The sequence below is a fragment of the Typopeltis vanoorti genome, chromosome 26 (genome assembly GCF_054136105.1).
Source record: "Typopeltis vanoorti isolate ZY-2024b chromosome 26, IOZ_Tvanoo_1.0, whole genome shotgun sequence".
Lineage (NCBI taxonomy): Eukaryota > Metazoa > Arthropoda > Arachnida > Uropygi > Thelyphonidae > Typopeltis > Typopeltis vanoorti.
In genome coordinates, this window is record NC_143574.1 from 27,048,761 (window position 1) to 27,073,376 (window position 24,616).

The following is a 24,616-nucleotide window of genomic DNA, read 5'->3' on the forward strand; positions in this document are numbered from 1 at the left end:
ATATCTTCAGGGAAGAGATTGTGTAGGATACTGATAACTTCTTCTACTGGGATGTTGGTAAATAAAGATACCACGTCCAAGCTAGCGAGAATATCTGTCTTTAAGATTGAGATGATTTTCAATTTTTCAATAAAGTGCTTTGAATTCTTAATGTAAATGTCTGATTTTCTGATATGTCCTTTTAGGAGGCTGGAGAAGTGTTTGGACAATAAATATTTGGGAGCATTTCTTCCGTCAACAATCAGGCATAGTGGAACTCCACTTTTCTGGACTTTCGGGGCTCCATACAATCTTACCGTTATAAGCCCTGAAGAAGCCGGACAACCCCCATCAGCGAAACTTGTTGGTATTGATGTTTATAAATCATGTCAATTAAAGATCAATATACGTTTCAGTTTAATTATATGTTTAAATGACCAAATATAATCTAAACAATGATGTATTCTTTCATGTAACACACTCAAAAGAATCTGACAGAGTCAAATGCTTTTTAAAATTTAATGAACAATATTTAATAAACAATATTAAAACTATACTGCATTTATTTTAACTAATTTGTGTAAAAGTAGAAGGATTATTTCAAGTTTTGAACATTGTACTCAGTGTTAAGCCAAACAATTTAACAAAACTTATTTGCAGGTTTTCAATATAATCTTCATTCTGCTTTATCATTGCTAACTAATGTTTGGTTAAGTGTTGTATTCCTATTAACAATTTTTTTTTTCTTTTGTTGACGTGTTTTTGATAAGATGGGTCACTTTAGTTGAAACCTCACCAAGGGTACTCTAGCACTTTCTAAAGAGTGATTATTTCAACTCAGGGAAGAAATCAAAGTCCAAAGAACTTGTGTTAGGACTATGCACATGAAGCATGCAGCCTCATAATGTCATGTAAAGTGAAGGCTCTGGCTATGAATGCAACCTGAGTAAGATTCTTCTTCCATTCTGAAGTCTTATTTTGTGAAACAAGAATGCTAGAAACAGTCTGACTTATGACTAATGTAAAGGTGAAAACTATTACATCATCACTTTGGGCACATGTGTGATGTGCAGAACTTTTAAAATGATGCTCATATTTATAAGTTTTCTTTGTGACTTTTCAAATATTACATATTATAGTACTTACTAAAGATAAATCTCTGTTGTTGTTTTTCAGCTTTTCTTCTTCTCTTTCTGAAAATAAACAAATAAGCAATAAAAATTTTATTGCAGGATATATACTATAACTCAGTGAACTTCTCATATACAAAAAACTTTCTATAGATTATTGTCTAAAGTTATAATACAAAATGAATAAAATTTCCTAAGTTGGTTGAGATTGATAACACTGATAACTTAAACCACAGTCAAAATTGCAGATTGACTTGAAACATTGCTAATGGTCATGAATCACCGTTTCACGAGAGGTTACAGACCCTATAACAATTTTATCTCATCAAATCATTTACAACTTTTCATTGATTTATTTGAATCAGTGTAGAGGAGTATGTATTCCCAATCTTTTTACTTTTCCAAATATTACAATTTTCCTTAAAGCTGCAAGAACAGGTTGAGTTTTCTTAACAATACCTTACATATTAAGCTTCCTGAAAAGCCAGCCAGCAGCAGTAACATCTGAAGAAACACAGATAGCCAGCAATCTGAGAATGAAAAATATAAGAGATTATATACAGAAGTAAAGTAAAAAAAAAAAAACATGTCGGGTGGCATACACAGTTACTTATTATGCTAAGTAACTGTGTATGCTAATATGCAGAGTTCCAGATAAGAATCACAATTACAAAAGGATGTTTGGGTTAAATCATGACATCAAATACAAGTTTAAACCCAAATTGAATGTTATCAAGGTCAGGAATGGAAAGAGTACTGTGCAGAACTGTAGCGTATGAGGAAATTCAAGAGATCTTTTTCAAGGGGTATCTCGAGTTGGAATTGCCTCCATAGCAGTTAGGAGATTAATAATAGGGCCACATGTACATGGAATACAGATAGTTAAGGCCATACAGAATGAAGAGATGAGTGTTTCACAGATTGATTATAAAGATATGGGAAATAGGAGTATGGTCCAAAGACTAGAAAGTAGTATTCGTATCACTACACAAGAAAGTAGATATGAATGACTACAAGATGTATAGATTATGAGTTTAATCTTACATGCAAGCAAGATTTTACTAAAATTTATTCTAATTAGGATGAATGAGGCCAAAGTCAAGGCTGAGATGCCTGGGGAACAGGCAGGTTTCAGGAAAGGCACCAGAGATCAGATCCTTTGCCTTAGACAGATTATTGATAAGTGTAAAGTTTAGACTTCTTTTGGTAACGTGCCTCATAGACTACTCAAAAGCTTTTTAGTGTGAAATGTAAGTAATTGGTTTTCCTCAACACATATCAGGTCAAGAGGCAATCTGTACAGTGAGTAAGAAGCCACAATAAGAACAGGTGTTGAATTAACTAATAGGCTTCAGTCGGAAAGGATGCTTACTTTCTCCTCACCTATTCAGTATCCAGCTGAGAACATAATGTGTGTGTAACATTGGATGAGCTGAAAACAAGAATTAGAATAGGTGGTGGATGGGGCAGCAATCTGTGATATGTTGATGATACAGTACTTCTTTGTAATGACAAGGAAGAACTAGGATGAATCTTGAAAAAGTTAGTTAGGTCAGCAAAAACAAAGGCTTAAAGTCAACCCTAGCCAACAATGTTGAGGATTTCATACATCAAAAGGCAGACAAATGGATGGTTCCTATACTGAAATGGTAGAACTTTAAGAATCCTTAAGAGCACACTGATGAAAGATTAAATTTTTTAGCACCTCCATAGTGCACTTGGAGGAACAATGGGACACTGGACCCTTTTAATGAAAAAGACCTGACTTTGATTCTCATCATGACAAGAGGAATTTTTATATGGGATTTTTCATAAGATGAGTTAGCCAATCTCATACAGCAGTAGCAGGTTTTTTTTTTTTATCTCCCAGAAACTGGTTTTTCATCCCCACATACAGGTAAATTGCTCATGAGAATATACACAATTTACACACAAAACATACTGTTGGTGTTGGTGGTTTCGTAATCACCAAGCTGGATCATTGACCACTTAAAATGGGTTTCCAAGACAAAACGTTATCATCATCACCACCACCAGGATGATGGTATTATGTACTGCCAGTAGTTATAGCGCAGTTGTGTGTAGTTGGAGGATTAAGTAAGGGAGACAGTGAGATGTGTGTGTGGTATAGTAGAGTGCCCTCCCATGATGAGTCCTTGGTGGTGTCATGTAATAATAATAAATATGGTGTAAAAAGAATCAATTACATAGGCAACATAATTTATGGGATATGAAAACATTTAGCTACAATTCAGTAAACTCAACTAACAGAGCAAGACATTGACAATTACTTTAAGCTATATTAGCTATATGAGAACAGGTTGAGGATTTGTGGGTTGCAAAAATTATGGTTGATAGGCAGAGGAGGGGAGATATGATTGAGACATTCAAATTACTGAAGGGTTTCTATAAAATTAATTCAGAAGATATTTTTGAGAACAGGGCTGGTTGTGGGAGGACTAGGGGACATCCATGGAAACTGGTCAAAAGTGTGGTTAGTAAGGGTGTTAGAGCTGGGTTCTTTACTTTTAGAGTGGTGAATGAGCGGAATGGGCTGCCAGAGTCTGTGGTGGATGCTGTGACAGTGAATGAGTTTAAGGCGAGGTATGATAGATACTGTATGAATGTCGAATAGTTGTGATGAACATGATTTGGGCCTCCCTCGATGAGTCTAAGGACTCCCTGGAGTTGCCCGTAATAATAATAATAATAATAATATTATGCAAATTCTTTACAAATTATCAGAGGTTCTTTCACATGTTGAATAAATCATTAAAATAATATTATTACAGAGAACCACAGAGTCACAATCATCGCAGGAGGTCTTATTCAATCATTAACTTATCACACCTTAAATCCAATTCACACTTTTCATATTCATATCTTCTGGTAATGCATTATATTCACCAACCACCCACTACCAAAAAAAAAAAAAAAAAAAATCATTTGTACTCAATTTGCTCACCACAATTTTATACAGTTCTTAGGAAATCCTCTTATTCTTCCCCTTTCCTCATTCTGCTCTTTGAATAATTCTTCTGTATTAATCTAGTAAAATTCCCTTATCAATTTGAATCTATTACCTGTACACACACATACATCCTCCTTATTATAGTAGCAATATAATATGCTATATAGGATTTGGTTTTTGTGATGTGTCCTCTGAACTTTAGGTCTCTGTCGACTACTACTCTAGATACCAATGCTGTCAAGATATGAATAAAATACCTATACAGTACACAAGATTACACTTCTGTAAACTGCAAAAACCTTGCATTTGGCAACATTAAGACAGCATTCTGCATTATCTGTTCAAGGAGTAATATTCGATTATCCTACTTTTCCTGAAACAAAGCTGTGTTGCCCATACATGATTTGCAAAGCTACTGGAGATATCTAGAGCTTCACTAATCTATGAAAAAGTAAATAAAATACACACATACTGCTTGGAGAGAAGTCAACAGACACCACAGTGTGAGGAACAAACAGCCATGGTGCCCGCCTTAATAAGATGTAGGACCGCTTTTCACTGTGATGACTGCAGCAATCCTAATGGGGCATAATTTCCACAAGTGTGCGATAGTAATCAATGGGAATTTTGGACTATTCTTCCTGTAGGCATGTAATGAGATCTTGGACTACTGTGGGACAGACGTCTCTCGACCTCACCACAGTGTATCCCACAGATGTTCAATAGGGTTGAGATCAGGGCTCTGTGAAGGCCAGTCAAGTGTGGCGATGTTCATTTCCACAAACTACGCAGTTACAGCAGCAGCCTTATGATATGGTGCATTATCTTGCTGAAAGAGACAATGGTTAGTTCTGCAGAAATACCATGAAGTAGAAAGCATTGCATTGTCCAGAATGTTCAGATACCTCTCAGAGTTCAATGTTTGTGGCACCACAAGAGGTCCGAGGCCAAACCACAAGCAGGACATCTTGTGATGAAGGTCAGTCAAGTGTGATGGTGATGTTCATGTCCACAAACTATGCAGTTACAGCAGTAGCCTTATGACATAGTGCATTGTCTTGCTGAAAGAGACAATGGTCAGTTCTACAGAAATTCCACGAAGTAGGAAGCATTGCATTGTCCAGAATGTTCAGATACCTCTCAGAATTCAATGTTTGCGGCACCACAAGAGGTCCGAGGCCAAATCAGGACCATACCATCCTTGGGTATCTGCCACATCCAAATCTGCTCAATAGAGGATGTAGCATGATTTGTCACTCCATAACACAGCTTTCCAAGCTTCCCCGTCTCAATGTATATGCTCTTTGCATCACTGAAGATGGCAATGCATGCTGGTTTGGGTAATGTGGGGCTTGCATACTGCTGTTCTACCATGGAAACCCATGTCTTGAACCATAGTTCTGAATGTTTTTGTGCAGATTCAGGTTCCAGTTGATGCCCAAAACTCCATATTCAATGTATAGGCTGACAAATGCTGTTTTTTTTACATATTATCCTTCACAGCACCCTAGTCACATCTGGTAAGTGTGGTGGATCATCCACTGAAGGTTTCAGCAATTTGCCAAACAGATAAGCCTACAGCAGGGCTATCAAAATGCCTCTTTCAAACTCCATCAGTTCCTTTTCTCACAGCTATTTCCTCTGTCACAGTTGCAATGACTTGAGAGCATCACATTCTGCCAATTTATACTGGCTACAAACACTGGCTCATTACATGGCACGATGCACCTAGACCATGCCCCCCCCCCCATGGGCTAGGTGTGTGTGTGTGTGTGTGTGTGTGTGTGTAGTAAAAAAATTTAGGATCATCATTATGGAAGTGAAGTATCTGATATGTTTGTAATAGAAGACTGCTTCAGCCTTAATGAGTACAAAAAAAAAAAAAGAAAAAAAAGGTGACAAAAGTAAAAATGTGGTCAAAACAGCTAAAGCATCATGCCAGTAGTAGTTTTTTGTTTGTTTGTTTAAACATGTTATGTGTGTGTGTGAGAGTGTGTGTGAGCATGCACTTAATTTCAGTAATACATTATGCCATCAAGGGTTGGATGGTCTAGTTAGAATTATAGCCAAAGCAAGTAAGGCTTAATTATCCTGTTTTGAAGGGGGGGGGGGACTATCTACATGAGTGAAGCTAACTTACCTTCAGTTAAAAAGCCTTAAAGGTTCCTTGTGTCTTGGACAGAAATCAAATTCAGGTCTTTCAAACCAAAGAGAAAATGCTGTATGTCATCACAACTACATAATCTTTTAATTACACATGCTGTTTTATCTCTGGTTGTTTCATAATAAAAAACAAGTGGCAAAATATTATAGAATTTGTCAAAAATGAAAACTATGCACACTTTTGGATGACACTTGATAGTTGTAGGCACTACACCATAAAGTTTGCCACAGAGACTGAATAACACGCAATGGGCTAAAGATAAAATATAAGTGTCTTCTTTTTTGGTATTCTGATGATATGGCATGAACCAATAAGTTTTGGAGAAGACTACTATTTGTGCCTTTCCAATGTGTAAAGTGATAACAATAAAAACAGAAAGGCAACTTCCTATCAAAATCTTCATTCTCTAAGGTTCAAAAAAAAAAAAAAAAAAAATCAGCTAACGCCTTTTTTTTTTTTTTTATTCCCGTATACGGGAGTAGGCGAGGCCATTTAGCCCTATCTAACTTTTGGAGACTGAGTGGGCAGTTCAATCTCCACTGGTACCCAATCAGAGACAGATGGCCCAAGGCTATCACTAATTAAGCGGTACGCAGTGAAGAGAGACGGCTCAAATGTGCCGCCATCTCGTGGTCACTAACCCTAACACAATATATTTAATGTCTGAAATAATGTGGGTTCTACGGTCGATTTTTTTGAGTTTACAGGACGAAAAACCTGCTTGCCCGTGCCAGAGATCGACTAACTCGGGAACCGGTCGAAAAAAGGCTTAGAAAAATTTCCTCTAGTCGCCGACTAGACTCGAAACCAAGTCTTCCTTCGTGCGGCCAAGCGCGGCGGTGTGCAAACGCCACATCCGCTGAGCTACACAGGCTCTTCTCTAAGGTTTGCAAGTCTTTTCCTACACCACCAAAATTGCTCAATACAATTGTTTGATTCAATTGGAATGTGATGCCAATATTGTTACTGTCATCACCAGAGATTTCCAGGAAGTCAAGAACACATCGAGGGAGGCCATATATATATATATATATATCAACCACACCAGGTGTCATACCTTTACTTAAACTTATTCATGCCAGAGGCATTCACCACTTCAAGCAAACTGTTTCACTCACTGCACTGTGAAAGAAAAATCTGGCTCTTGCTCCTTTCTTAACTGCACACACTGAACTTCCACACATCAATGCCCCCCCCGTCCTCTCTCTCCCACCTTCCATTAAAAAAAAAAATCCATCAACTAATATCCTCTCTAACACCCTTTCAGAAATTGACAGGCCTCTATCACACTTCTTTCTCCTATTTATCAGTGTCTGCAGTCTACAGTCTCAATCTGTCCTCAAATCTATATTCCATAATCCAGATATTATCTTTAGCTCTTCTTTGCACCCTTTCCACAGCTTTTTTTATATCTCCTCAGAATCCAGACCAAATCTATATATGGTAGTGATATTGCAGCGATATTAAGACCTCGAAGAGACAAAATGACTTCTTTATATATCAATATTCATTTTGGCAACATAATTATCCTCTGAGGGGTGGAAGGGGTGGTGAAGCGCAATACATAGCCTCTCCCACTCAAATGTCAATCTCACCTTCCCATGGTCCATCCTGTTCTAAAAGTATAAACGAGGCACTGGAGACCGAGTATGGGCGGTATAACCCTAACAGAGTAAATGCTGTTAGATCTGCCTGTTCAGAGGCGTTAGGTAGCAGCCCTACCACTGGACTTACCCAGTGACAGATTGGTAACCTGCCCTGGGGAAATTCAAAATACTTTCAAGTCTCACGCAAAGAAAAGCTGAACGGACTATCAGGGAAAAGATCATAATTCAGGAACCGGTAAACAAAACTGGAAAAAGGAACATATAATGAAGATTGCAACATGGAATGTGAGAAGCATTGCACACAAAGAAGAACCACCTAATAAACAACTAAACCAAGGCTAACATAAATATATGTATAGTAACAGAAACAAAGAAAAAACAAAAAAGTACAAAAGAAACAAACAACCATATACAAATCTACAGTGGGGTAAAAAAAGAAGAAAGAGCAAAAGCAGGTATAATGATTATGGTACATAAATCCCTAAAGAACAATATTGTATATGACAACTATTTATTATTATGTGACACCTCCAGGAAGGGAGAGTATGCCAACAGCATCAAACGATTAATCCACTTCCAACTACTAGCTGCACTTAAACTTGCTTAACTTTTTTGCAAGCCATTAGTAGCAGAAGCTCTACCAGTCGACCAACCTTTGAATGAAAGACTAATAGAAATAATTAGACTCAAAATATTAAGAGGCCACATAACAATAATTGGTGCATATGCACCAGAAGATATAAAAGAAGACAGTAATATATTTTATAAAGAATTACAGAATGCCATAGATAAAACAAACAAAACTGACTATTAACTACTAGCAGATTTAAATGCCAGAATAGGAAACAAAAAATACAAAAAAAAAAAAAAAAAACATATGTAAATTTGGCGATGATACATGTAATCAAAATATTCACAGATTGCACGATTTTGTCATTTATAATAATATGAGAATAATGAATTCAGCGTTTAAACACAAGGAAATACAAAAATATACTTGGTCAGCCAGAGGATACAAATCAGTAACTGACTACGTTACTGCAAATTTTATATTAGAGGAGTTAACTTTAGACGTAAGAGCATATCGAGGCTTTGAATTAAATCTCAATTTCATTCCCTCACCAAAATTTATCCCTAAAGAATCTCTTCTTACAAAAATAGAAAAGGCAAGTTCACTCATTCCTAATCATTTGGCGAAACTTCTTTGTATTGAATCGATTTTCATTATCAATAATGCTAAAAATCCAACAGATAATATTTCTCTGGTTGAAAGACAAGCCCTAAAAAATCTAAAACAGAACAGTAACATTATTATTTTACCTGCAGATAAAGGCAATTCCACGGTCATTTTCAACTCTGAAGATTACCACAACAAAATGCTTCAATTACTTGAAGATAATTCGACATATTCAATTTTTCAGGAAGATCCTACAAGAGAATTACAAAACCGTGCAAACAACTTGTTAAAGACTACGAGTGAACTTCCTCATAATGTTCGCCTCTCTTTACGCTCTCTACATCCTCTTATCCCACGCATCTATGGAGTTCCCAAAATTCATAAAGAAAACATCCCTCTTCGCCCAATTGTGGAAGTAACTGACTCACCTACGTATAAATTTTCCAAATATCTAGCAAAGTACCTCAAGTGTTTCTCCAATAAATCTTCATCTTTCATCAAAAACACCACAAATTTTGTTTCTCGTATAAAAGATATTCCCATCAATGAAAATGACATTCTAGCAAGTTTTGACATTATATCTTTATTTACTAACGTTCCTACAGATGAGGTACTTACATTACTAAAGGACAAATTATCCAAAAAAATGTTTGCTTTATTAAAACATTGCATTTCATTCTGGTTACTTTAGATATCAGGACTCTGTTTACCAACAAAAACAAGGCCTGGCAATGGGCAATCCTTTGTCCCCAGTTCTAGCTAACATCTTCCTTGAAGATTTTGAAACGAAAGCCATATCTTCCTTCTCGTTTAAACCAAAAGTTCGGAAACAATATGTTGATAATATTTTTATTATTTGGAATCATGGGCACACATCTCTCATAGATTTTCTTCGTCATCTAAACATCCAACATCCTAATATAAAATTTACTGCTGATCTAGAAAATAATAACTCCTTACCTTTCCTGGATGTCATGCTTACACGATGCTCTGAAAGATTAAAAATCTCTATATACAGAAAACCTACTCATACCAATAGATATCTGCATAATCTTTCTCATCATTTTCCACCACAAAAACTTGCAACTATATCTACCTTAGGACACAGAGCACGCTCTCTTTTGAATGAACGAAATGAACTACAAAAAAGAAATAAATCACCTCACTCTTATCTTAAAACAAAATGGATACTCCGAAAAAATGATTAAGAAATTTCTTCTGGAGACCCCTAGGCAGTGCACAATAGAAACTATTCATTTTAGGTAGCATCTCCATTCCATACATTAGCACAGTCTCTAAAAAATTAGCTAAAGTCCTTAAAAAATACAATATCAGGACGTTCTTCACCACACTTCCTAAAATCCATTCTCTAATCAGCCATCCAAAGAGACTACTCATCACAACCTAAAATATCCAAGTGTATATAAATTATGGTGCGATTGCAATATCCCTTATTTTGGACAAACTAACAAATCTATTGAACAATGTATAGAAGAGCATAAGAGAGACATCTCTTACAAAAGATCTCATGCAACTGCATTATCCAGTCATGTTCTTTTTTCAAATAATCCTAATGATGATCAACAAAACCACTCTGTTTGCTGGGATAGATCAGAAAATATTTTTCACTGTGATGATAAAATCATTAAATATCTCAAAACAATATAATATGACAATATCTAAAGAAAAAACAAAAATAAGAGAAAACCCAATAAGAAGTAAAATAGTGATAGATAATAAAATATTAGAACAAGTAAATACTTTCAGATACTTGGGATGTGATCTATCATATGAAGAAGAAAAAGACATAGACACTAAAATATCAAACTTTGTCAAAGTAAATGGCATAATAAATAATATATTTAAGCCATCTCTAGTACAAAAACACACTAGAATCAGATTATATAATGTTTTATCAAAACCAACTATTATACGGAAGTGAAACATAAAAAGGAAAGATGAAAAGATGAAAGATGAAAAACAAATTCAAACAGCAGAAATGAAGTTCCTCAGAAAAACAGCTGGATATACCTAGTGGGACCGTAAAACAAATAAAGAAATCTTACAATCCCTGAAAATAAAGTCAGTTAATTACTACATAAGACAGTATAAACAAAAAGGGCTAGAACATTTAAATCGAATGGACAACAGCAGACTACCAAAAATATTATGCAGATACAAAATAAGTGGAAAAAGAAGAATCAGAAGACCAAGAAAGTGATGGCATGAGACCAGAACAGGCCACTTGGCCTAAAATCCATGTTAGGAAGAAGAAGATTATCCTCTGAGATTTTATTTGCAATTTCTACAATGTGACTTTTGAACTTCAAGATCCTTAGTCTCACCAAATTCTTGTAACATAATAACACCAATATAACATGCTGTTGGAAATCTCATCACACCAAAGTAAATAACTTTACACTTATTAACATTGCAATGATAGCTATTATCATTTGCTCACAGTTAGTCTATTCAAATTATTGTATAAATGCTGTATATCAGTAACATCTCTGATTGCTCTGTCTATCTGTACATCATTAGCAAACATCTGAACATCTCCCGTCAAGTCTTTCCCAATATAATTAATGTATAGCTTGAACAACACTAGTCCAAGGACTAATGATCTCTTTAGTACACCTTAAATCTAGCAGATTCATATATCTCTCAATATTGGAACGTTTTGATACTTGTCCATTTGCTACCCACTTATCCTTATCAATAGTTTAACATTCTAATTCCATATCCTCCAGTTTATTGAATAACCTTTCACATGTAGTATCCTTCAAATGCTTCAACAAAGTTCTACAGTATCAAAGTGTATCCATTCAGTTTACCCAACTCAGCTGTATCATTATAAAATATGAGAAAATTGCTCAGACATGCACTTTCTTTAGTAAAGCAATCAAGTTTGGACCAACTCTTTTACAATCTTCTCCCCCACTTCAATGATACCGATATGTTAGCAGTGCTTTTTTTTTTTGGATGGTACGCAATAACACAGTGTACTGGCACCTTTATTAACCACGCTATCAGCCAAGACATCTATAGACATCAAGGTTATCATGGATGTGAAGTGCATATTAAAATTGTAATACCATTGATATTACATTGACATATATGATGGATACGAAGCGTATGAGGATGCGTATTTTATCCATAATGGCCGGTTAGGTGGTTAACAGTGATGGGATATATGGATAAGTACATTTAGAAATTTTTTACATGTTTACCTAATATGCAATTAAGTTTAGTTATTTAAAGAAATTTAAAAACTTCACTAGTGTCTACTATTTAGATATTTATATAAAACTTTTTTTTCATATTTGCTATATAAAATTTTTATTAAAAATTTTCATGTATATTTTCCTTTTTTTTTGGATAATTGTACAATAAAGTTATATTGTACTTTAATAAACTGTATGTTGTATACTTAATCTGCTGTCTTTATTCCAAAATCATTATCACAGTATGAAATAAAAATTATCAGAATATTTTGGTTTTCTTTTTATATCTTTTACTTTTCAAGTTTCCTGCTAGCAAAGAATGAGTGCCAGCACCTATTGTTTTAATAAAGAAAGCACTGGTAGTTAGACATCGGTTTTTGCAACACTCTTGTATAATGGGATTATTATACAAGTAGCTGAAACAGCACACGATGGAAGGAATTAGAGGTTTGAGTGTTGGATTTGGTAATAGCATCAGAAGATGTATCTGTAACTACAGTAGCAGCTCTACCTCCAATCAGGGAAAGTGACTATGCAGTCTTGCCCAACATGTGAAATTTTCAGTCAAGAAAGGAATTATGTGGAATTACAAAGCTGGCTTCTATGACAAATTTGAAGTAACTTGGAGCAGTGTCATGGCATAAAAAAACTACATGGAATAGTACATGGAATGAATGTCATTAGTATATAGGAAGTGGTAAGGGATTGTTTGAGCAAGACTTTATCAGACTGTATACCCAGGGTTGGGAGGATAAACAGAGTAGGGATTGAGTGCATGAGTAGCAATATAAAGCAGGAGCAGCAAAAAAAAGAAAGCACCGTGGAAGGAATATAAACAAAAAAGTGATCAGCATACTCATGAACAATATAAAACACAAGCAAGAAAGTAAGAAGTATGGTAAGGAAGGCTAAATCAGATTATGAGAGAAAATTAGCTAGGCAGGCCAATGTAAATCCAAAAAGAGTTTCTTTCTATGTGGCAAGTGAGAGAAAAAATGATCATGGAAAGATAACTTTACTCAGTGCTGATGATAGAAATGTGACAGAAGCAGAAGAAATAATTAAGTTACTAAGTGATCACTTTGCAAGGGTATATCATCCAGGTGGTGACTTTGCAGTTATGAAGTGACAACGAGGTAGACAAACTGGAGATACTCAGTATATTGAAAAATATCAATGTGGATACAGCAGTAGGCATGGATGATACGTAAGCTTGTGCTATGAGAATGTACAGGTGAACTGGCATTCAGCTCTAGCAAGGTTCCAAGGGAGTAGAAAGAGGGTAAAATAGTAATTTGCAGCTTCCAAGAGAGAAGCTGCAACTTACAGGCCAGTTAGACTCTCCAGAGTGGTAATTAAAGTATTGGAAAAGTCAGTTAAAAGTAAAACTGAAGTGGTAGAGTGGAATATGATACTCTATAGGACAGTGATTCTCAACTTATGGGGCATGCCCCCCCCCCCCAAAAAAAAGAGGGCACGAAATACCTAGGGGGTGCAAAGAAAATGGAAATCAAAGGATAAACTGAAAAACTACTTTACTGAAACAAAAGCATTTAATGAAACTATTTATTGACACAAAAACAATATAAAAACAAAAGCATAAAATACACTCTGAAAATAAAATAATAAAATGTATAAAATCCACTGTACTGAATAAACTAGTTATGCTTATGGGAACAAATCAATATTGCAAAATATACTGAGCAACTAATTAAAACTAAACAATGACAATGAATCTAAAAATCACTGGCTTCCTTCAGCCTGTGTTGCAGAACAAAGCTTTTCATATGATGTGATACATTGGAAATTGTCATTGTTTGTTCTTAGTTCTCTTTCTTAGAGAACTAAGAACTCTGATTTCACAAAGATAAGATATTGCAAATGGCAAAAGTGCAAGAAAAGCTTTTGCCTTTAGTGCAGAAAATTCATCATCAACACTGGCCCAAAGTTCAAACAGCGATTTAGATGCAAATTGCTTTTGATTTCGCTGCTTGAAGTTAAGTCTATAAATTGTTCCTCTTTTTCAATTGAGAAACCTTCAGGGGTAATTTGAAATGGGTTTCTAACCCACTCATACATTACCATTATGTTGTCGTCAGTTATAAAATAGTTTCTAAAATTCTTCGTCAACATTGTTAAATGATTTTCAATAGTTGCAAATAAAACTTTGATGTGTTGCTCTTCAGCCTTGTAGGGGTTGATAAATTCATCCACATTGCAAACATTCCTAATGTTTGTTACTTTACCTTTTTGTTCCATAACTCTAGTTTTTTTTTTACAAAAAGCATTAACTTTGTCACTCATCTTAGAGATGAGTGACAAAGTTAATGGTTGATATGTATTTTTTCCTTGAAGTTGCAGGTTTATTATATTTATGTTATCAAACTTTCAACATCTTTCTCTAAATCCAGAGTAATTTAATAAAAAGGTGGCACAAACTCTTATAGGTAAAGATGACCTCGCCATTGCTTTGCCTGGTATCTCCACCTCTGGGCCTGGCTCCCACTGAAGAGACCTCAATAAAGGTCGAAACTAGTCGTAGTGGCCCTTCCCTTAATGCATAACATTATACATATCTGCAAGGAGATGTGTTTTGCATTATGGAAGATACTGAGATAGGAGTGATGTTAGCTTGGTCCACCTTTGCTACAAGTTACCCAGTGTTGTACTACCTTACCCCAGTCCTGAAGATATTTTCAGGTGCAAACTTTGTTTGCTCACACTTGGATAAAGGATTAAACTAAATTATTTTAATATATTTAGTTTCTCGAATATGTCCACCAAGTAGATCAATTTCATCACAAATAAGTAGTCACTAAACTTCTCTGCTTCTTCGTGATTTTCCTCTTCCAAGAAGATTGCTATTTCGTCTCTTAATTCATAAACACGTTATAACCATTTTCCCTATGATAACCATCTTGTCTTGCAGTAAAATAGTAACACTGAACGTTCCACTCCAGCCATGTCTGCAAAGTTCAGAAAACAGTCTTGATTTTAAGTCATATTTTTATGTAATTCACCACAGTTATAACTGTTGTTAACACAATGTTAAGACCAGGACTCATTTCCTTTGCAGCAAGAGCTTCTCTATGAATCATGCAATGTGTCGAAATACATTATAGGGATTTTTTCCTCATAACTCGAGCACATCAGTGCAAATTCCAACACAATTTTTCTGCTGTATGTTTGCCTTGCATATAAAATCATCCAATATTTTGAGCAATTCAGGTGCTGTGGTTCTTCTTTCTATTGGTTTACAAAACAACTCTTCAACTGCTGATAATCCATCACAAAATCAAACATAAGCAATTAAATGACAATCCTTGTTGCTATCTGTTGCCTCGTCAAGCTGAATTGAAAATAATTGATTACAAAGCTTCAACAAAAGTTGTTGCTGTATATCTTTTCACATATATCACTAATTCACTGAGCAACAGTATCATCTGATAGATGTATGCACTGTAGTTGTTTAGCAAAACTTTCCCCAAGTATAGTTTCCACAATATCAATCACAGCTGGCAGAATTAGGTCTTCTCCGATAGTGTGGGGCTTTTTGTCCCTAGCTATTTTATATGCAATTTTGCAAGAAGCTAGTAAAGCTTTTTCATTTACAGATAAAGCTTTTTGAATACTAGATTTTTGCTTTTCAAAACATTTCAGTTTAGCAGCAAAGAACTCTTGAGGTTTGTTAACATGCTCCTTATGAAGTGTTTCCAAATGTCTTTTAAGTTTATTCGGTTTCATGCTCTCAGCCACCAAAATTTTCGAACAAATAAACACAGTGGTCTTTCTTCATCATTTACTTCAATCTTTGTAAAACCAAAATCTAAATGTTCTGCTGAATACTTTCTTGATTTTACTTTTGGAGTGATATTCTGTGAACCTGAATTTGTTGACGTTGATGCTCCACAGTTATCAGATGCCTGCTTACATCCAATTAAAAAAGTATCCATTTTTCTACACTAGAAAAGATTGTTTTTATACCGTGTATCACAGTCGTTGTGAACAGGAGTAAAATAACATTGACCATTGACTTCTCACTGTTGTTACTGCTGTCTTGCCATTACAAGCCTTATGTTATCAATTCAGGAGAGTCCAAAGACTCACTGAGGGAAGGGACCTATTCTACAGCTCTCTGTCTCCACCACTCAATCCATTAACTATTTCTGTGAACCTGTATTTGTTGACATTGATGCTCCACAGTTGTCAGATGCCTGCTTACATCCAATTAAAAATGTATCCATTTTTCTACACTAGAAAAGATTGTTTTTATACCACGTATCACAGTCATTGCGAACAGGAGTAAAATAACACTAACCACCAACTTCTCACTGTTGGTTACTGCTGTTTTGCCATTTCAAGCCTTATTACGTTCTCAATTCAGGAGAGTCCAAAAACTCACTGAGGGAAGGGACCTATTCTACAGCTCTCTGTCTCCACCACTCAATCCATTAACTAAAATGAAATGCAACTACAATCATCATCTACACCAATGCCATCTAGCACTGCCCACTACCACTAGTATTTTCACAGACAATCACAAACATCCATGCCCACAGCGGGATTTAAATCCACAGCCTTTTGGCTGGAGAGCGGATACACTAACTGCTCGGCCAACCAGGCCAGCAATACCTGCAGAAACATTTCCAGAACATTTGAGACTTCCATGATGAAATCGCTAATGTTTTCGAAAGGCCAATACGATTCAATGGTCTATACAATTTTTGAAAGATTTGATGACATTTAAATTTGTATGAATATTTAAAAATTTTAATTAATTCCTAGTTTTTTTTTTTTTTTTGCTAACTTTTATGGGTTTTGTCAGTGTTTGAACACAAGAATTGCAAGGGTAGCGCATCACCAAAACTGATATTAAAAAATGGGGCATACATGAAAGAAGGTTGAGAAACACTGCTATGGGGGGGGGTGAAAGCATGGCTATGTAAAAGGGAGGTCCTACCTCAGTAATTTATTCACATTTTATAATAAGGTGACAGCGGAATTAGATAAAAAAAAAAATGGCTACACTGTGATACTGCCGAACTTTGGGAATAGATATGAGGCTGGTGGCATGGATGGGGTGGGGGGAATGGCTGATAGACAGACATCAGAGGGTGAAGTATGGTGGAGTGCCCTGGGGCTCAGTACTAGGACCACTACTCTTTAATTTGTATATTAATGATATCGCAGAAGATTTGAAGGGGAACATTCAGTTGTTTGCTGATGATAGAAAACCAGGGAGGGCAATAGTTGATAAAGGTGATGTAGATATCTTACAAGATGAAGATTTTCTAATTGACATGCACGTTAGAGCCATCATCGAAATCTTAATAAATCAGTGTGGATTTATTAAAAATTGTGGAACAACAGATGGGATCCATGCCATTCGGCTCTTAATGGAGAAACATCTAGAAAAGAAGAAAAATATATACATGGCTTTCCTAGATCTGGAAAAGGCATTGAGGACACATCATGTACCTGAAGCCTATGTGCAATGCATAAAAATGCTATATCAAAATGTCACCATACCACTGCAATGAGCAGCAATAAGAAAATCTGACATCTTCCCAATAAAGGTAGGTGTTCACCAGGGATCTGCCTCCTCAACCCTGGGTTTTATCCTCTGTATGGACACTGTAACCAAGATATTCCAACGCCACATCAGTGAGGACAAGACCCAGAAGGGATATCGAGGTTGAAGTAATGCAGAAGTTATACATTTCCCATATACAAGAAGTGAAAAGGTGTATCACCTTATTATTAAATTACTCTGGTGATCGGTCTCTGCACTATGTGTTTCTACAAATATTTCCATGGAAAATGTCATCCGAAATAGCATCGATAATTCCCCCACTTAGTTCTAAGCTCACTGGAACACGTGCAGCTGCTGCTCAACATCCCTACACAATACACCTTGAAACCCACAGAACAAATTTCTTCTCCTCCTCCTTCGTCCTTGCAACCACTATACTATGGAACATCCTTCCCCTTGATGTGTTCCCTAGGGAATACAATCTACAGTCATTCAAATCTAATGTGAACAAGTACCTTCTTTCCCAACCCATACACGGTACTAATGTATTATAGGTTGATCTACAAACCTCTCGTGTATGGGCTCAACATAAAAAAAAACTCTGGGTCAGAGATAGATGTTGAAAGTTTTTTCACTTGGTTATACTAATTGAGGTCTTGTCAGTAAGACCAAATGAAAACACTTTCAACATTCATCCTGCTCATCTGACAAACCATGCAGTGCTCAGATATTCCAAGCTTTAAGATCATCTACAAATAGTGTCTTAAACACTACTCTCAATACTATCCTTCACTAGAGTAAACACAAGCTAAAAGTATTATTTATTAAATATACTGCCATATCTTTCAGTCTGAAATTAACATGGAATAGAGACAGACCACAACATTCTTTGGCCTGAAACAAACCTTCTACATGGATGTTGGTACAAACCTGAATGCTTATTTAAGGAGAGTGCTGAAGCCACTTCACCGCCCTAACTTAAATCGGAATGACTGCCTATCCTTATCAAAAATATGGGAACGTTTGATTAGAATAACACATCATAAAGTGTTTTTCACCCCCCCCCTCTACTAAAACCAAGAATGATATTTTATAAAGACATAAGGTCTTAAGAAACCAACTAGATACTACATCTATCTGATGATCTGTTGAGTATGATATTATAAGTTTTATATATATATATATATATGCAATTTATTTTTATACTGTTATGATTAACCTTTACTTCATTTAAAGAATAAATCACCAATAGCAATTTATTCTTCAGCCAATGGCCAATAAATCGCCAATCAAATGAATTCAAGCAATATTCTGTTTGATCATGTAAATTATAAGCAACATGTTATAACAATCTTCTGTTTTGATCTAGGAGTTAGATCATTGGCAATTTAACATCACATGGCTCATTCTGTTTTGAATGAATCAACTGTTTGCATTGTACCTTGTAACAAATGTTTTTTAAGCCACTGACGATGGTCTGTTAATTTCAGAATGCAATATATGGCAGTATATTTAATAAATAATACTTTTACCTTGTGTTTTCATGTATATATTGTATAGAACTATGACACAAGTTTCTCTAAAAACAAGAATTCATAGAGTGAAGAAAATCTGGTCACTTTCAATGCCACCAAAATGCAGTTTTGATTTTCTCTGAGAAAAGATCTCAGCTCACCTACCCTTAGTAATACAAAAAAATCCACCCAAGAGGATCAGATCTCTGCTTGGACTAACATTTAAATCTAGTTTCTACTGGCATAATAAACACGTCACATTAATAACTTCCTCCTAAACATTCTCTTTCATTCATAATGCTATTTTATATCCACTTAACTCTATACAAATCCCAAATCTGCTCATCCTTAAAATACTACCCATATGTTTTGGGTGATACACCTAAAAATTCCTCATGCTGTCCAGAGGCAATCTGTGAGCAAAGTGGCTAATAAATGATCCTTCTCTTACAGATCCACTTCAGATCTATTTCACAGATGCAATGTGTCTATTCTATGGTTGCCAGTCCAACGAACTAGCAACCATCAATCCTCCAATTTCTATTGCACCTGTTAATACAAGAGAGCAGCAACTGCCCAGCATCCCATTTAAATGCAACTGCAAACACACCAAACCTATACTTCCTCTTATTCCGTCTACCTCTGTCCTCTGGAACAGCCTTCCTCAAAGTATTCACAAACAACTAAACTGCAACTCTTCAAAAAAAAAAAAAAAAAAAAAAAAAAAAAAAAAAAAAAAAAAAAAACTTCTATCTGAATCCTCACCTGCAATGATGTGCATGACATGAGTCCTTCAAGCTCTGGTGTATGAGATTTAAAAAAACTTAATTTTTACTCTTGAAAAGCTCCAAATAGTAACTCCATCATCAAACACAAATTTAATGAGTGAATCATCGTAAACTGAGGGTGAACACCAACAGCTAACATGACAAGATATTTAGGCATACCAAAAGAGTGCACAAATTCTGGAATCAAGGTGTATAGAGCAATCACAATGTGATCACAAACACACACAAAATGCAGAACCGAATAAGAAAACAAAATATTCAAGTTAGTGTCGTGATGTCTTCACTATGCCTTCTAGGTGCAGCTAAAGGTGGTCAAGGACAGGGAATGACACTCTATCAAATCTTTGACTTTTTATTTTCAGTCAAACTTATTAAAATTAGGAGAGCATATGCCAGTTCTCAAAATGTCTAACTCATGAAGCAATGTCTTTTTTAAAGAAGCAGTTTTTCTCCATCTTACCACATGAAGGATCTACATTTCCACAGATTCATATACATCTAATTTTAATGCAGCAATTTTATTTATTTTATTTTTATTTTTATTTTATTTATTTAGTTTTTTTTTTTTTTAATGCAGATAAATGCCAGTTCTCAAAATGTCTAACTCATGAAGCAATGTCTTTTTTAAAGAAGCAGTTTTTCTCCATCTTACCACATGAAGGATCTACATTTCCACAGATTCATATACATCTAATTTTAATGCAGCAATTTTATTTATTTTATTTTTAGTTTTATTTTATTTATTTAGTTTTTTTTTTTTTTTTTAATGCAGATAAGATTAACTGCTCTGCTGTTATGCCTGTAATTTGCATATGTTCTTTTGGATGGTTTGTCTGCTTTGCACAATGAAAAATCCTACTCTCTCTTTGCAGGACACCGGCTAATTCACCTTCCACTGAAAAGTAGTGATAAAGGTTCATGTCCTAGATGGGATTTGAACCTTTTCCAACTGAAGGGTATCTTTGACACAGACTGAACTATGGAAACTTTTTCTTGTTTTTATCCTCCCAAATGTGAGCAAACAGAGTTGCTTGCATGTGAAGTATCTTCATGAACCTTTACTAAGGTCTCATCAGTGAGAGCTATAATCATGGAGACAAGAGATAAATCAGTGTATGTCATATTTTCCATATACAAGTAGCAAAATGGTACATCACCATATTATTTCGCTATTACTGCACCATATTTTGCCATTTGTATATGGAAAATATGATTTTGGCACTGATTTATTTCTCAGTATCTGCATAAATATAGCTCCCACTGATGAGACTTCAATAAAGGTTGAACCTGAGCTGGATAGTGAGCCATCTCATAATGCATGTCAATATATACATCTAAAGAAGACATGCTGTGCATTATGAGATACCAAGACCATCTGCTGTGAAATCAACCAGCTAGCCATGAAGATACTTTGTATGCAAACTTCTGTTTGTTCCTACTTGGATAAAGGAAAAAACAAGGATAATATTTTTTGTGAAATACAATTTATCTAGTTTTGGCATCTTTCTCTTAATTTATGCATGCTTGCGCTGGCAGTGTATCCTCCTATACAATTCCAGTACCAATAATGGATGGATTTCAAGTTTAGGATAGCAGATAAGGCTTCAAATAAGCAGGGTGGTGGTGGTGGTGGTGGTCACACACCATGCATTCATTCAAAAACATCAATACTATAGGATTCAACCCCATGCTCTGAAGGATGTAGAGCAGAGATGCCAAAAATATGTATTCGTGGTACAAATCACGCATAATATGATTCTATTTTATGTTTGGTACTACAAAGTATTGTAAAATTAATGATACTTTCTTGTGTTAGACCAGTGCTTCCCAAACTGTGGGCCGCAGCCCCCTTGGGGGCCGTAGGTTTTGTTGGAGGGGGGGTGAAATAATGAAAACAAATTTAAAATGTTTTAAGACTAAGTAGATTTTTTTTTATTTTAAAAGAAACGTATTTAACTTTTATTATTTATTATTTTTTTTTTTGTTATTTTTAATATTTTAATGGAAAAATTCACACATTGGTGTTGGTTCACAAACTTTGCTTTCTGCATATTTCGGCGCTTAATGAATATTAGTAAATATTGCTTATTCATATGTTTCATTTCAATGCAGTGGTTAATTGTATTTACTTCGAATGCTTTCCAGGGAAGCTCCAAATCTTCCTGTCCCTTTCATCACGTTCGTAATCAGGGACTGTTGATATTGACTTTATATACATATCAAAACTCGTTTTATATTATCACTGCCATCCGAGCTAGTTTACTGTTACCAATAAAAGTTTTGCATATACCTCACACATGAAAAAAAGCTTAAACAAGTTCATGTGGGGAGATAGTAACTCCTTGCAGTGGTAAACAACACGCCCTCCCTAACAGCCACTATACTGCAGAGGCAATAAAAACAAGTACTTTTATTATGCCAGTGAATAAGTTATGAGGAGTCTGTAATATATTTCTCAACAAATAGTGCAATTAGAGACAACTGAGATAAAAACACACTAATCAATGAATCACATGTCCCCTCATACAGAAACTATGCTGTATAGACTGAAACAAAACCATATGTTGCATGGGCAAACACAGTATCTAACTAAAAACTATTGTTATTAATTAGATGTATGTGAGTTCGATTTCCCAAGGCAGCAATAAAATTCAATGGAACATGTTAAAATTCGTAAAAGTGTTAAAACTAAGTAATATATATATATATATATATATATATATATATATATATATATATAAAATGAATGTTATGGCAGTTTCACATATGGAATTCGGTTGAAGAGAGTTAGCATTTCAACTCAATTGTCAGCTATGCTTTTGTCTTTCGGTTGCGCGATCTTTTGTTAATACTGCACCAATCATATGCGCGTTTTAATAACCTGCCTTTGCTGTCTGTTTCGTGTTAGGCTTAATTACCTTAAAGGGAGAAAAGTCACAAATGAGAAAAATGTTCCTGGTTCAGGGATTCCCTTATTCAGGTAATATTCACTAATTTCATGTTATCAGTCTGTGGTGTGCCAGTATCGGTAAGTGGTGATATTATTTGATCTATTCTACATTAAAAAATTTAACCCTGAGATGGATAAGTGGCTGATAAAAAATTAAAAAAAAATTCCCGCGAACAATCAGAAGAAGCAGAAACAGACTCAACAAAAAAGGACAGTATTTCATATTTTACCAGAACAGCCCGCATCGTCTTCAGAACCAAACGGTAAGAGGCAAAAATGTAATATATGCATTTATTTTTGCAATATTCGCTGTGTATGTTTTGTATTGAATATAAATACAATAAATATTATAATAATATATCTCTCTATTACGATTTTTTTTTGAGGGGTGCCGTGAAATATTTTAATTTTTGCAAAGGAGGCCCTGACATCCAGATGTTTGGGAAGCACTGTGTTAGACGACCAATCCATAATAATCAACATAAATGAATTATAGAATTTATTAGCAAGATGAAATATGTAACATTATTAAATATAAATGAAAATTCCTCTTTATATATGTACTAATATTAATGTTTGAGAGTAGATATTTGATTTATTTTTCTCCTCCCATTTTACTCAACATACAAAATGAGAGTAATGTTTTAGTATGCTTGAAGTTGCATGTTGTCTGAGGGCAACAAGTTTCTAACTTCTGACATAAAAATCAAAGTCAGAAATATTGGTTCAGTCTTCTGTAAAACAGTTGCATAAAACTAAAACTACACAACTGTTTTACACTTATCTACATTTCTACAGCGATACAAAAAATTGTAATGAAGCAATAAAAAAAATATTAGTACATGTTTGCACGCATGTATTTACACGTGTGAAGAGAAAGAAGTGCTCGATCCTTTTGCAAAGCCATAAGTAGTCTAAAAAAAGGGTAATATAATATATACTAAAATATAAGTCTACTCAGCTGCAACAGACATGCTATAAAGGAAAATGGTTTCATTCAAACTAATTGTTTTCTAATATCTGTTTTCTCTGTAAAACTGTTGTTACCAATTTTTTTCTTCTGTTGTCTGTCCACTGTTTCTCCATGTGCTTCTTTTTTCTTCTCTACTAAAATAAAAATTTAAATTAATGGTACTTTTTTGTGTTAGATCAATTCATAATAATCAGCATAATAAAATTACAGATTGTAATATCATCAACTGAATACAATGAAGGAGCATACAAAAAGAAAAAGGATTATCAAATGAATTCAAAGCAGCAATATTCTATTTGATCATGTAAATTATAAGCAACATGTGATAACAATCTTCTGTTTTGACCTGGAGTTAGACGTCCTATGATATTTTAATTTTTTATTTATTTTTTCATTTGGATAGGTTCAATGATCCTTTAAGCTCAAGAAAGAGGCTATCAACACCCTCAGCCTTTGGCCATAACCATGCCTTAATTCCAAAGAAAATACCCAACATTCTAATCATGCAAAAATAGAACAAGGATGTACAGCCTCCCCTTCCATATTGACAGTAATATCCAACTAGACATAGCTAACATTTTAAAATCTGCAAAGCCTCTGAAAAGA

General features: G+C 34.9%; 1 protein-coding gene across 2 annotated transcripts in view; it reads right to left on the reverse strand.

Annotated features, from left to right (window-relative positions):
* LOC150092430 (calcium load-activated calcium channel) overlaps positions 1-24,616 on the reverse strand; it is a 109,353-nt gene that overhangs the window by 19,688 nt on the left and 65,049 nt on the right. For both annotated transcript variants that reach the window (XM_090414890.1, XM_090414891.1), the window contains exons 3-4: positions 24,085-24,144; positions 1,126-1,172 (exon numbers count right to left, since the gene is read on the reverse strand). In XM_090414890.1, the coding sequence (XP_090271016.1) occupies positions 1,126-1,172; positions 24,085-24,144 (107 nt within the window). The remainder of the gene's footprint in view (positions 1-1,125; positions 1,173-24,084; positions 24,145-24,616) is intronic.